Here is a 14444-nt window from a genome sequence, read left to right as displayed (position 1 = left end):
TAATAACAATTAAAAGAAAACTTATGAAAAAATATCCGAAGTTATTAACAAAATAAAATTTTATGTACCTTTCATTTAAAAAAAAAAATTATATGTGATTTAATAGGCGTACAAGGAAGTCATGTGTTGTCCACATCAGATATTTTTTATTGATTATAATGATTATCAAAATAAGATTTAAGTATAACAATTTCAAACAATAAAACTTTTGATTTTGCGGGGTCCCTTTCTTTGTGGGAACAATTTGTTACATTTTTTTATAAAGAAGTGATCTTTAACAAAAATAAAAAAATGTAAATAAAAAAGAACTGTTGAAAATTAATGTATAACTTTTATGATAATAATTTAAAAAATTGCTTATCTTTAGTCCGGGGTATATTATAAGGGCAAAAATTAATTACATTTTAATTGACTTTAAAGTAAAAAAAAAAAAAAAAACAATTAACAATTGTTTTTTAATAATAATAATAAATGAGTTAAAACCAAAACCAAAAATAAGAAAATATTATATTTTTTAGAGACGGGAAATAAATTTATTCATTTTTTTCTAAAAATATTCAAAAATGGATTAGGCTTAATAAATTTGCTTAAGTGTAGATTTTTATAAATCTATCAACCCCTCTAATAAAGGCTAAAATAGGAACGAAAAAATTTCCTATAACATTTTTTCTGAGTTTAAGGCCAGGGGTTTATAATTTTGAAAAAATAAACAGTTTTTGATAGTCCTATATGTGATAAATAAAATATCCAAAAATAAGAATTTTTTTTTAAATATTAAAACCAAAGGGTGATAAAGCAAAAAAAAAACATATTTCTCAATTTTAAGAGATGGGTTTTTTTTCTAATTTGTATTATTTATATATCCAAAATAGGTAACAAATTTTCCAAAGTGGAGTTTTTTCTTGAGTGCCTTTGAAGTAAACCGAAATTGTTTTTTTCGGGATATCCCCACCTCTCTTAACGAATATGAAAAAAAAAATATTATCAATGTCCCAAATATTGAAATATTTGGACCAAATATTTGAAGAAAATCGGTTCTGACAATCTTCAGTTATAAGGCGAAAAACAGTGTGACCACATACGAAAGTATGTACTACATATGTACGCACATATATACATAGTATGTATTTTGATCTAGATGAACCCTAAAACGTAAACATTTTGAAAAAAACACGATACCTCTTTTTGATAATATCGCCCAATTTTTCCTTTAATATAGCTATAATATCTATATTTCCCAGGAAAATAAAATGTAGCCTTTAGTTTTTTAAAAACTAAAAACGTTAAATTGTTATGCATCTCGTAAAAAAAAATTGAATACTTTTTTCTTTTATTTTTGGTGAAAAACGCTTCGGCATTATCTTCGCCCGGACACGACTGAGCTGAGGTTTTCTACGTTAAGATATTTTATAAGGTGATTCAAAACTCCTAAAATTATAAAATTTGATTAATTTAGAAAAACTTAATTTTCAAACAATTTCTATTGTAATTTTGCGATAAAAATAGAAAACAATTTTTACCATAACATCTCATGGGTAAGAATAATAAAAAAAAGTAAGAGCTCTTTTTTTTTAGGAATGATGTCTTTATTAGGTTTAAAAACAGTCCTTCAATGCAAGAAACCATTAACACATAAATATTTAATTACTATAATGAAGAAACGTTTATTTAATTTTCCACTCAGGCTTAGTGGAGGGACAGGTAGATAGGAAAAGTTGTGCAGACAGGCAACGTTTGGAATATGTAAAACAATTGTTAAGGGTGTAGGATGTGGAAGATACACCGAAACGAAATGACTGGCACTAGATAGGAAATCTTGGAGAGCTTCATAAAACCAGTCTAATGAATAAAGACAAAAAAAAAGGTTTATATGTTTTTCTTATTCTCTGATTTTTACTTGTTAATTTATAATTTGACGACATAATTCTTAAATACAAGTGGATTTGTCGGCTTATGTAAAATTTAAATAAACAAATACTGTTTATTATTTGTTTTAGATTAGATAATAAATCAATTATAAAGCAGTTTAGAGTGCACTGAATACTTGTTATGACAAAAGAATTTTACCATACACATAAATCTACCTAGCACACCTTAGCAATAATATTATTTGTAAAAATTTTTAAAACAACTTTGAAATGATGAACTGAATATACTCCAATTTTTATTTTCTTTAATATTCAGTTTTTTTTAATAGAAATGTATAAAACCATTGAACGATTTATATGAAAGTTTTCATATTAAATACTGGTGGTTCTATATGCTGGAACAGTAGTACATATTTCCAGACTACCTTACAGAAATTTCTGAAAAGATTTTTTACGTTAAAATGGTCATAAATCTAATATCAACGGTCTTAATTTATGAGAAACTAACAGACCCGGCAACGCTTCGCTATTGCTAGATTTGAGTGTATATATATATATATATATATATATATATATATAGATTAAACAATTGAAAGTTTGATAAAACATTAAAACACTGAACATTACAGAATTTCACAAAATTTAATCTTTCACTTTATATAAAAGTCAGAATGTAAATAAATGCAATTGTCAAAACTGCACTACCTATAGGATTTAATTCGAACTACTCACTAAACAGGAGTCGATTGAAAATAAATACTTCTAACTTTCTTTCTACTGGTCAGATCGAGGATTTCAATAACTTTAAACCTTCTCCGGACAGCGCGGACCATTTTTCAAAAATCCGCGCGTAAATCGATCCAATATTTTTTTAGTCTATAGCGGATACATATACGAACATTGCCTTTTATATATATATATATATATATATATATATATATAGAAGAAGAAAGTTTTTTTTTATATTTGTTTGTTTGTTTCGTAAATATCTCGACCCCAGCGCCACCTAGCGGGTCCAAACTAATTCAGAAACCCTCGCGAATATGTACACAACTCATCAAAATATTCGGCAATCTGATAAATGATACATGAATGCATACGAGACAAACAAACAAACATTCATTTTTATGTACGCGGATATATAAGACTAACGGAAAAGTTGTAAAAAAATTCATGAACACGGATTTTTTAAGAAGTGTTTTATTATTACTACCTTATAATTGGACCCTGTGACAATGATTGTATGAACAGCCTGTTTTTGTGAAACATGAATGCTTAACTCAACATTCATTCAAACAAACATCATACATAGGTTATCTTCTATATATATAAAAATCAATGCTTGTTTGTCTGTCTGTTCCAACTTAACTCGAGATCTACCGGGCAGATTTGTCTAAAATTTTGCACACCTACACTTTGAAGCCCTGCGGTGAATATAGGCTAATTTTTTGGACCTCCGACATAACGGTTGCGAGTTATCGGCGTTAAAGTTACTTTTTCCATTTTGACAACATTTGTTCGCGTGCTTTAAAAGTTAAATTTCATGTGATTTTTAGTTAAGACATTTCCTCTATTCAAGTTCTCATTTCAGGTCTTCTTAAATTTATCTCCAATACTTTGTTTATCCGGATATTTTAGTTTTTCTATCAATTAAGAGTAATGGGCGATTTTACTAATGCACGTGTAGATTTACACCTTTTAAAAGTTTTTTTAATGTTGATTTCTACCTTTTTAATATGTTTTAGCTCTTTTCTTTTACTTTTTTCAAATTTTCTATTACTATTTTTGAATAAATGTTCGTTAAATATACAATGCACAGGTAAAATAAAACTAAATTTGTTTTAACGAAATTTAAAACACTTTATTTCTTTCTTAAAGCTTATTTAATTTTCAAAATAACTTTGATTTTCAAGAAAAATTTAATTTTTAGCTTCAACATTGATTAATTTTGAAAAGGGCTGAAGTTATTCCTAAGTTTCAATTGATTTAGCGTACATGCATATGTAATTTTTACGATTCATTCATTTACAATTTTTTACAGCTGTTTAAAAACATAAATAAATAGCTGCTTTTGTTTATCATATGTGTGTTATTAATTTAAAGTGTGTAAAGTATTTAACTGCAATCTTTTAAATTCTGTGATCTTTATTCAAAACATCATACCCATGCCTAAAAGACATTCTTCAATTGGGAGAAATACAAAAAAGCACGTATGATGAAACTGTTCGTGCGGCAGAGATTGAAAAAATAAAAAATAAAAAAAATGGATTTTCTGTTATCAGATAACGTATTTAAATTGCATGAATTTTTTTCTAAAAACATTAAGCTCTTCTTAACTTGGAGTAAAGTTGATAACGTCAAAAATTTTCCAGTTGAAAAAAGAACTTTGGAAACCTGGAAAACCAAAGCGCCGAGCGAAGCGAGGCCTGGCTGGGTGGTCCGGCGAAGCCGGGCCGTGCGGCTAGTTAAATATAATACTTTATGTATAAATTGAATGAAAATGGATGTAATAACCAAAATTATAGAAATTATTTCACTGAAAATAAATTCTAAAATTCTATTTTTTTAAACAAAACATTAAGAAATGTGCTGTTTTAGTCAGTATTAAAAAAAGATATCAAGATTTTGTCAATAATTTTAAAATAAAACTATAGTAAAACTTACAAATTTACTGCTACGGAATACATAATATTTTAAAAATGGGAGTAATACGATATTTCAAAGCAAAAAGATAATTATTGTGGTTGTAAGTGTCTTGTAAGGACAATATATTTTATATTCTGTTTAATTAATTTTTAATACTTGTTTTTATACTTTATTTTTGGTTAATGATTATTTTATTAATGCTTTAATTTGGCACTTATCAATTATAAAAAAAAACTATATGCATTTTATAAATAAATCTGCTAATATAAAAATGCTTGGAAACTTGCCTACATCCGTGATGCAATATTATATACAATCTCTTTTATTTGTTACGTATTGCACATTAAATAATATTTCAACATACTACTTAGTAATCTGAAGGTTAACATCTTTTACTATTTCAAGATCAGGAAAAGAATGAAACTTGTTTACAAATTATTTTATTTTTGCACACATATATTTAGAAATTAATTTATCCGTGGATTGGAATTAAATGAGTCACCATTTCTTATTTTCAAAAGTGGGTTTAAAAGTATATCTTTACGTAATTTTTTTTTTTCTTCTTTCACGAGTATGATTTACAGCATAATTTTCAGATATATATAGGAACACAAATTACCACGTTTCAAACGATATCATGCATTAATTTCATTGTACTCGTAGCTCATGCAGTAACAAGGCATAACCAAATATAAATTTAAAAATTAACATGTCACATTTTTTTATTGAATGTAACATGTTCATGATAGGAAATTTAGAAAATGAAGTGACAGTGTCTTTACAAAAGTATTTTTTTTTTAAATTGATTTCAAATTTATTTCACTTTATTTTTAATTCTTTTTTTTTACAATCTCTGTTGAGTACATTCTTCCAAGATCTTAGCTTCTACAGAATGTTTTTCTTTTTATAATTTTTTAATAAAAATCTTGCAACGTTCTGCGCAAGAAGACCGACTTTTTATTTTTTTTAATTTGGACTAATATTTTAATATTTTTTTTTAAATTTGATTTTTGCTAAAAATAGATAAAGAAACGTAAAAATTCCAACTTGTAGCATCATAATGATCCACGCTTCTAATTTGCTCTGCTCAAATTTTTTTGACCGTAAATTAAGCTAACTCAAGAACGACTCAACCAATCATCATCAAATTTTTACATGCACAACTTCAGTAGCACATTTAAATCTCAATTTAATTGATCAAGTAGTTTTGGAGAAAAATAAAATACATAACTAAAGCATTTTCAAGGATGATGATCAAATGTTAACAGCAATGGATTAAAACTCAGATGATTTTTAGGAAGATTTAAAAGACACTTATAGACTGATATGTTAATAAGCAATCGCATACATCAATTAGTGAAGAAGGGAATAGGAAACAACTTCACTACTCATTTTTCCTATTAAGCTTAAGAGTGAATATATAATTTTTGGGAGTGACTTATGACCAATGTAAAACGCTTATATCCATTATAGATTTGGTAGTTAACACAGATACAGTAACTAAAAATTTAGGGCTTATAATTAAAAAAAAAAGTACTTGTGTGAATGGTGAATTCATGGAATATTCAATGACATAGTTTTTAATTTACAACGAATTGTTAACTTCAGCAAATATGATAACTATTAAAAAAAAAAACAAATGTTAATATTGTTCACAGATTTATTTGGAATGTTTTAAAACCCAAAACTAGTTGGCCATTTCAGTTATCAAATATTCAACATCATTGGATAATGAAGAATAGTATTAAAAATAGCAATAGAATAGAAAATAGATATTTATTAAACAAATAACAATAAATATTAATTAAAGAATAACCAGTAATTATGAAACAAGTAAAACAAGTATATATCATATTAACACAGCTAGACGCATACAGTTTTTGCTCATTTTTACTTCCTTGTATGAAGTAAAGGAAGTATTGGCATCAAAAAAAATTTCGGTTTTCAGATTTCAACGGAAATATCCACATTGACCATCTCTGAATTCATTTTGACTAGTTTCGGCGTGACGTCTGTACGTATATATCCTAGCATAACTCTAAAACGATTAGCCGTAGGATGTTGCAATTTTGCATTTAGGACTATTGTAACATCTAGTTTTCATTCCAATCCTAGTTTCGATTCCTTTTAATTCCAATCGACTGGACCAAAAGTAACCCAAAAAAGAGGGGAATTTTGGACTTTTTATTAACTGCAGTAATAAGCCCTCATTGAGAGCTTTTCAACGATATATCGTAAGTGATACTTATTATCATTGGTTCCAGAGTTATAGTCAAATTAAATTTTAAATAATGAAATATTTGGATTTACAAGGGGAAGGCACATCGGTTCGAATCCGACTTCATATACATACGAGTATATTTTTTTAATTTTTTTTTTAATTTGAATATATAGATATATATTAATAATTATTAAGCTCTGATTGTAAAAGAAGTTTTACAATAAATAATAATTCAATAATAATAGCAATAAAACAATAAAAAAAATCAAAAAAAAAATCAGACGTTATTAGTGAAAAAAATTTTATGTATTTTAATTTTAATTCAAAAAAAAATTTACAGAAGTTAATTAAATCAATATATTTAAATTTAATAAAGTTAAAAAATATATATATGTATATGAAGTCCGATTCAAATTGATGTGTGCATGTTTACGGATTTGACACATTCTCACTTACACCACATAACTACTCGAGCAACATAAAACAAAATTATTGTATAAACTAATATAAATTGGTGATGCAGACACCACAAAAATGGGATGCAATGTGGTGTCCACCACAATGCAATTGTGTAACTGTCAACATTATTAAAGAATTGGAGGATCGTATCTCACTTTTAAATGAAATAAGTTTAAATGAACTACCACAAAAAATGTGTATATATAATTTAATAGGCATACAAGGAAGTCATGTGATATCCACATCAGATTTTTTGTCCAAAAAAACAAACAATCTTCCTTGCGACACCAAGATAAAAATTATTTTATAAAATCATAATTTAACATTACAATAAATACACCGAAGAAATTATTCTCTATCCTAGGAAATACTAAAGGTAAAACTAAGTTATCAAAAGTGCAGGCATTTGTAAAGAAGAATTTGTGGTTTAGGATGTACTGGGTAAACTAAAGAAAAGACTGAAACTAAATTAAAGGAAATTTGGACTCTCTTTAAATATAGAAAGCAAGAGAAACCTGGGATAGCCAGTACTGGTGGAAGGTTTTTATAAAATTTGTTTAATAAATATAAGCTTTAAAAATGTCTATAATAATCAGGAACTGGATAGGTAAACTTGCTTAATCAGTGTCATGTGTATTTATATAATTACGTATGTTAAATGCTATAACAGTAAAGATTGTATGCCTTCTACTGTGAGTTACAAGTCAACTCCAAAAATCACACAGCCACTCCTTAGAATCACAAGAATTCTATACCAGACTTACTAAGGAAAGGAAGGAGTTAATTGGTTTCCTGTTGCTTGGAGATACTATATAGTGAAAACTATACTATATTATATTGTCAAAATCATTACTCACAGAGAAAGTAACTCTGACTGGTTCTTGTAATCAGGTGCTTCATATATGTTAGAGAAATAAGAAAAATTGATGCAGCTTGAATAAAGCAAGATGTTAATATCTCCCTTTCTGTAGAAAAAGAGTGCTGTTTCAAATCCAGTTCAACTCAGTGCTGGGATGAATACTTTATAAATATTGATCATAAATCTTCATTACTGAATAAAAGTAGGGTGTAATATCTTAGCCTTTTAAAATTTAAATTTATCTATTTTAGGTTAAAGTTCACGCTACTGTCTTTCTCTTTCTTAAAATAAATGTTTATATTTTCCAATCCTAAGCAAAGTCATGAAATAAGCCATGATGAGTGATCTTATTTGAAGGTTTCAGTGGTTTACAAATTTTAAGGTAGCTTTATTTTTTCAAGTATGGTTGCCTAAAACAACAACAGTTATTTATATATATTTTTTCTTTTATTCTATAAACACTGTTTTAAATACTCACTTTGTTATATTTTATTAATATCTATTATTACATTTTAAATTAATAATTTTAAAATTCATATTTTACTTATGATTGTTTAACAATTGAAATTACTACCTAACTTTAGATTTTAACTAAACATCCTTGTTAATAGTTTTTGAGCTTTTTTTTGTTTTCAGGTCTATATTAATTTATAAAAATGTTATATTATAGCAAAAATATAAAATGTGAAGTTAATAAGTAATTAAAACTTATATTAAATGTAACAATTTAGAAGCATTAATAAAAATTATTTGAGCGTACAACTTACACACATTAATCAATACTTATATACCCATTGTCCAGTGACTCCCATGGTAGGGGGTCTTCCCCCTAACAAGTGTCAATGGTCTCCTGGGGGATAGATTAGAGGGTAGGGGTCAGAGAAACCAATTATCCTTGGATGATAAGTTGCTCCTTAAGGAGGAGGGAACCCAGAGGGTAGTCAATGGCACTGGGATACAAAAGATTACAGAATACTACTAAATTAAAGTTCCAACAGATATTCCCAAAACAATCATGGCGGCAACATTCAATATGATCACCAATATAATAGCTAATATTCATTCGCTAAGCGAATTAGGAGTTTTATAGGATTTCTCAGGGCAAGAAGAAGAAGAAGAATCAAACTGCAAAAACTCTGTTTTCTTAAATATTTTTATTACAATTATTCAAAAATATATGGGCAAAGAAGAACTGTTTCTAAATAATAATATCAATTTTAATTTTTTTGTTAAACAAAGTGGGAAAATCTCTTTTATAGGTTGGCAATAAATTAAAAATGGTAATAAAAAACTGTCCCTTTCTTTTATACCAAAATATTTTACTATGTGGAATGTCTGATAACTAGTTTGAGATAAATAGATATTGTTATTTTTCTTTCTTTTTTTTTTTTGGAGAACATTACATATTTTTATAAGTGTTTGTTATGGACAACCGTAAATACTATTTTATAAATTTGGATTTTATAACCACATATTTAAATATTGATATTCAATATAAAAGTAAGAACATTTTACTATATACTATTATTATTTCAGAATTATGTAGTATCAACTAGAAAGATTAGGAAATGAAATAAAAAGAAAAAATATCTAGCCCTGCTGAAACTGAACTCAAGATTATTTTATTTAGAAAATTGAATGATAAATCACCATTCCTTCTTAATAATCAGTCAAACAAAAATATTTGAGATGCTTACCCGTTAGTATCCATTGTACCCATTATCATTAACAATAATTGCAATGAAGTATGGACTAATAAAAATATGGCTACTAAATTCATAAAGTCTTTCTTGAGGTATAGCATTCCTTGCAATGTAGCAGTAAAATATACAATAAAGTGTAACTGGAAATGAAAAGATTTCCATTACAACATATCAAATTTTTTTTGTAGGCATTAAGTAACCAAGAATGAATGAATATATTTGTTTTTAAAACTTTAAAATGCAATTTTTAACGTGAGACATAAGAATGTTTAGCCATTCTTAATTGCCAAAAAGTTAGATATTAAAATTAAACAATTGCATATTGTTTTACTTCTATATATTTATTTTATAGAGTTAGTACATGAAATATTGTGTTAGGTGAAATATTGTAATGAAACACCTGTGGTCATTAATACAGAAACAGCTAAAAGATTTAATAGTATATCAAAATAATAACATTTGTAATATAGTTATTCTCTGTTCATTCTAAGAAAGAAATTTGATAGTATGATTAGCCTGTGTGTGTGTGTGTGTGTTAAAATAGTTTATCAATATGGCTGATAATTCAGGAACATCTTTTAATAAGCACAGAAAAAGGAAAGATTTGTGAAGTGGTGAAAAAAATATTTAAACCTATTCAAATGCTGGAGAAAAATCTTACGTTGGTTAAAAAGGAAATAGTGAAACTTGCTTCTGAATTAACTGGTGTGTCGGTTAGTAGTATTGATAGATTACGGACTGAAATAAATAGGAAAGGAAAGGTAGAAGCTCCTGTTAAAAATAGAAAACGTGAAAAACCTGTGCTAGGAAAATGCAATGAATTTGACAAAAATGTAAAAAGATTGACTATACATAATTTCTTTTTTTAAAATGAAATAACAACCTTAAAAAAATTGCTGCTGTGATAGACTGTGACAAGAGTTTACCAAAGATTGGACAGACTAGTTTTTACAAATTACTGTTGTCAATGAATTTTTAATTTATTAAAAGAAATAAAGTGTAATTGTTGATCGAGAGGAGATCATAATTTGGCAGCATAGTTATTTTTAAAAAAAATAGCAAATTATAGAAAAACAGGTAGAAATATATTTTATTTGGATGAAACGTGGGTAAATGAAGGCCACACCACTTCAAGATTTTGATATGCTACAACAGTTACATTGGTAAAAACAGCATTTCTGCCAGGATTAAGCAGGTGCCTGCAACCTCCAAAAAAAAGAAAAGCAATTAATTGTGGTACATATTGGCAATGGAATTTTTTGAGGGGGGATTACTTGTTTTTGAGTCCAAAATCTGGAGACTTCCACAATGACATAAATGGAGATATTTTAGGAAGTGGTTTGAAAAAATATTGACATTTTTACAATAGTATTGTTGTAATGAACACTGCTCCATACCATATTCTAAAACTGGAAAATATTCCTAACATAGAGGAAACAAGAAATGCTTTATGGCTGCAATAAAAAATGCATGCATTGCTTTATGACTGTGATAAAAAAAATTCACTTTGGAGAAAACAGTTTAAAAGCATAACTCCTTGAATATGTAAAACACAATCGTGAGAAATTTAATAAATTTTTAATCAATGATTTGGCTGAAACGAAAGGTCATACGGTTTAAGATTCTCATTATCACTGTAACCTTAATCCAACTGAGTTAGTGTGGAGCCAAGTAAAAGGTTATGTTGCCTGAAATAATAATACATATAAAATAAATGATGTTAAAATTCTGCTTGAAAAGGCATGAACGTGCTATCAACTGATAAGTGGAAACAGTGCATGAAGCATGTTACAGAAGAAGAAAAGAAAATGTGGGACTTAGATAATTCTCTCGATGATGTGGTAGATAAAGTAATAATTAATGTTAGAGATGATTCGTTGTCAACGCCAACTTCTGGGAGTGATGGAGAATCAGATATAATAGAGGGAATCCAGTGTTTGTCGAACACTGACAGAGAATACGGTAAGCAATTTTCTTAATGTTTCGAAATTGTAAGGTTTTGTTCAAGTTATATATTTTACCTATTAAATTATTTTTAATAATATGATAGTTATTGTTTGAGATATTATTGTTTTTGTAGGTTTAATTATATTAAGCATTTTGTGAGTAATTAAATAGTTATAAGTTTAGTATAAAATGAAATATTAAATAAATAATTACAGTTAAATATATAATTAAATATATTTTAATAGTAATAGGGATTATAATAATTATAATTAAATTAATTAATTAAAAGTGTAAACTGAGTTTAAAATTTTGTGAGGAATTATAAAAAATTGTAAGTTTAGTATCCTTTATTTTTAGTCACACTGTTCCACAGTGCTCTGTCATCTGTAGTGTGTTTATGTGATATCTGCTTAGAATGAACAGAGAGTAGAGTAGTGAGAGATGTTAATATAAACATTATTATTGCAAAGCACCTGTGTTACAATAATAAGAATTAATAGGCCCAGATTTATCCATTGACCACCCTCAGATGCAGGATTTTATATAGCTACCAGATAAGAAACTAAATCTCCCAGGCTGTTCCCAAGCAAAATCATCAAAACACACAAATATCAAGGATGCAGTAATTACACACAGATTCTTCACATTCGTAGCATGAATCAATTAGAATTAAAAAAAAAAAAAATACATAATATGCTGGAAAAATAGGGATTAAGGATGTAGAAAGTAAATGTTTAGTGAGAAAGGGAGGAGCTCCCCCCAGAAAATGAAGGATAAGACAAAGAATCACATTCAGAAACGGGATTAATGTCATTTTCGTTAAGACAGTTAGTGCTGTGTTTCCTCAGTAACTAGAATTCCATAGGAGATCACAGTATTTTTACTCCAAATGTGAGCAGCACATTACCTATCAACAATTTTGGATTGACAAGTTCAACTTCATGATAAAACAAAATTCTTTACCTTCAGGTAATAATGACCATCTAAGGCCTATCTATGACCATCTAATAATAAATTTTATTAAAATTTACCTTTGTAAAATAAAAAAAATGATTGATTTAATTAACATCAATTAATATTTAAAATGCTAAATCATAGTTTTTAAAATTTACGAATTTGATTTGTTTAATATAGTTTTTAAATCACCTGTTGTCATCAAAGGTGGCTGCATAAACAACTCAAACTTTATGCTTTGCATTTAACAAATTTGTATTTAATTTTTCTCTTTTCCTTTATAAAATTAATAATTTTAAATAATCTTCATAATAGCAAACATTGTGGACAGAATCCTATCAAACATTTTAATAGTAATTTATTGGGTATCTTTAGTAGTGGTATTTCCTCAGTGCATAATCAAGGAGTACTACATACCTGCATAATTAAATATTGGTACAACTAATAAAACTGAATTATTGTGTTGTAAGTATGCTCTTTGAATGATGGTTGCTTGTCATTTATAAAACAATATACTAAACCTTAAATTCTATAAAAAAAGATATGATAATCTAGACTTGAATAATTTGATAGAATAATTTAAATACATATACTTATTTTGGTTTCTTTTTCAGCAAATTGCAGATGAACTAAAAAATGAAAACGGAAAAATTTACCCCATAAAAGCTGATGTAACTAAAGAAGATGATGTAGTGAGTGTATTTCAGTGGGCCACAGATAGACTAGGAGGTGTTGACATTGTTGTAAACAATGCAGGAACTACAGTCAAAACTAATATTAAAGGTGCGTTTTGAATTTAGCCCTAACTCTTCAAGTTTTATGTAATCTAAATGTAATTGAAAATGTGAGAAAAAAGTTTAATTTCCTGGAATCTTATAATCATTTCTAGAATCCAGCAATTTTGCAAAGGCAAAATTCTGTGTGTAATTATTATTTTTTTTCTAATAGATGGTTTTGGTTTAAGTTTTTTTATGAAATAATTACTGAGATGATGTTGTGACTTATTAAAAACATTCAAAAAGCTCTTGCTGAAAACTGAAAAAAGGATTATTTGTATATAAAAATTATTTAAAAAATATTTGTTTGGTGGTAAATATAATTACAAAAGTCCTACTGAACTTCCTTCAGGAACGTGTAACTTCTAAGAGTAGTATTCTCAAGAATAAAATATTGTCTTCTGTAAAATGATACATTGTAATACAATACTATTAATCAATAGGGTATAGTGGAGCCAAGTGGACACATATGAAATAAATTGTTTTTAAAGGATGTTATATATTACAATTTAAGAAAACCTCTCAGATATATATTTTTGACTTTTACAGTTCTTTTGATGAAATAATATAATAGTTTAAAGTAAGTTAATAATAAAATAGTTAAGTAAGTAATAGTTTAAAGTTTAAAGTAAGAGAATAATAAAAAGTTCATTACCTTAAGATTATATTTACAATAAGCATTTTAAAAATTATGTTTTGAAAATAACATCAGATAACTGCAGTGAAGTGAATAGAGGAAGTTGCAGTTAAAGCATAAATTATATGATTATTAATTAGCTAAGAATGAATTAGTTTACAGGTGCTTGTATGCAATGTAGCGTGAGATGCAGATAGATCTGAACTAATTATCTGTACTGTGTGGAAACTAAACCTGTGTTGTAACAAGTTCTGTAGCTGTACAAGTAATGTGCTAGCAAACTCATATAGTTCAGGAGGAAAGCTCTTGTAGCAATTCGTACTTGCTGACAAGTCAAATCGCTATCACAAATTTACATTACAAATTAGTAGATT

The 14444-nt window shown here is 27.2% G+C and overlaps 1 protein-coding gene across 1 annotated transcript in view; it reads left to right on the top strand.

Moving 5' to 3' along the window:
* The window catches only part of LOC142318425 (dehydrogenase/reductase SDR family member 11-like), a 50663-nt gene that overhangs the window by 1628 nt on the left and 34591 nt on the right, over nt 1–14444 (top strand). Inside the window, exon 2 of the mRNA XM_075355011.1 lies at nt 13272–13440. Within this exon, the coding sequence (XP_075211126.1) occupies nt 13272–13440 (169 nt within the window). The remainder of the gene's footprint in view (nt 1–13271; nt 13441–14444) is intronic.

The sequence above is a fragment of the Lycorma delicatula genome, chromosome 1, assembly GCF_047948215.1.
Source record: "Lycorma delicatula isolate Av1 chromosome 1, ASM4794821v1, whole genome shotgun sequence".
In the NCBI taxonomy this organism is placed as follows: domain Eukaryota; kingdom Metazoa; phylum Arthropoda; class Insecta; order Hemiptera; family Fulgoridae; genus Lycorma; species Lycorma delicatula.
This window is presented reverse-complemented; position numbering and strand designations above follow the sequence as displayed.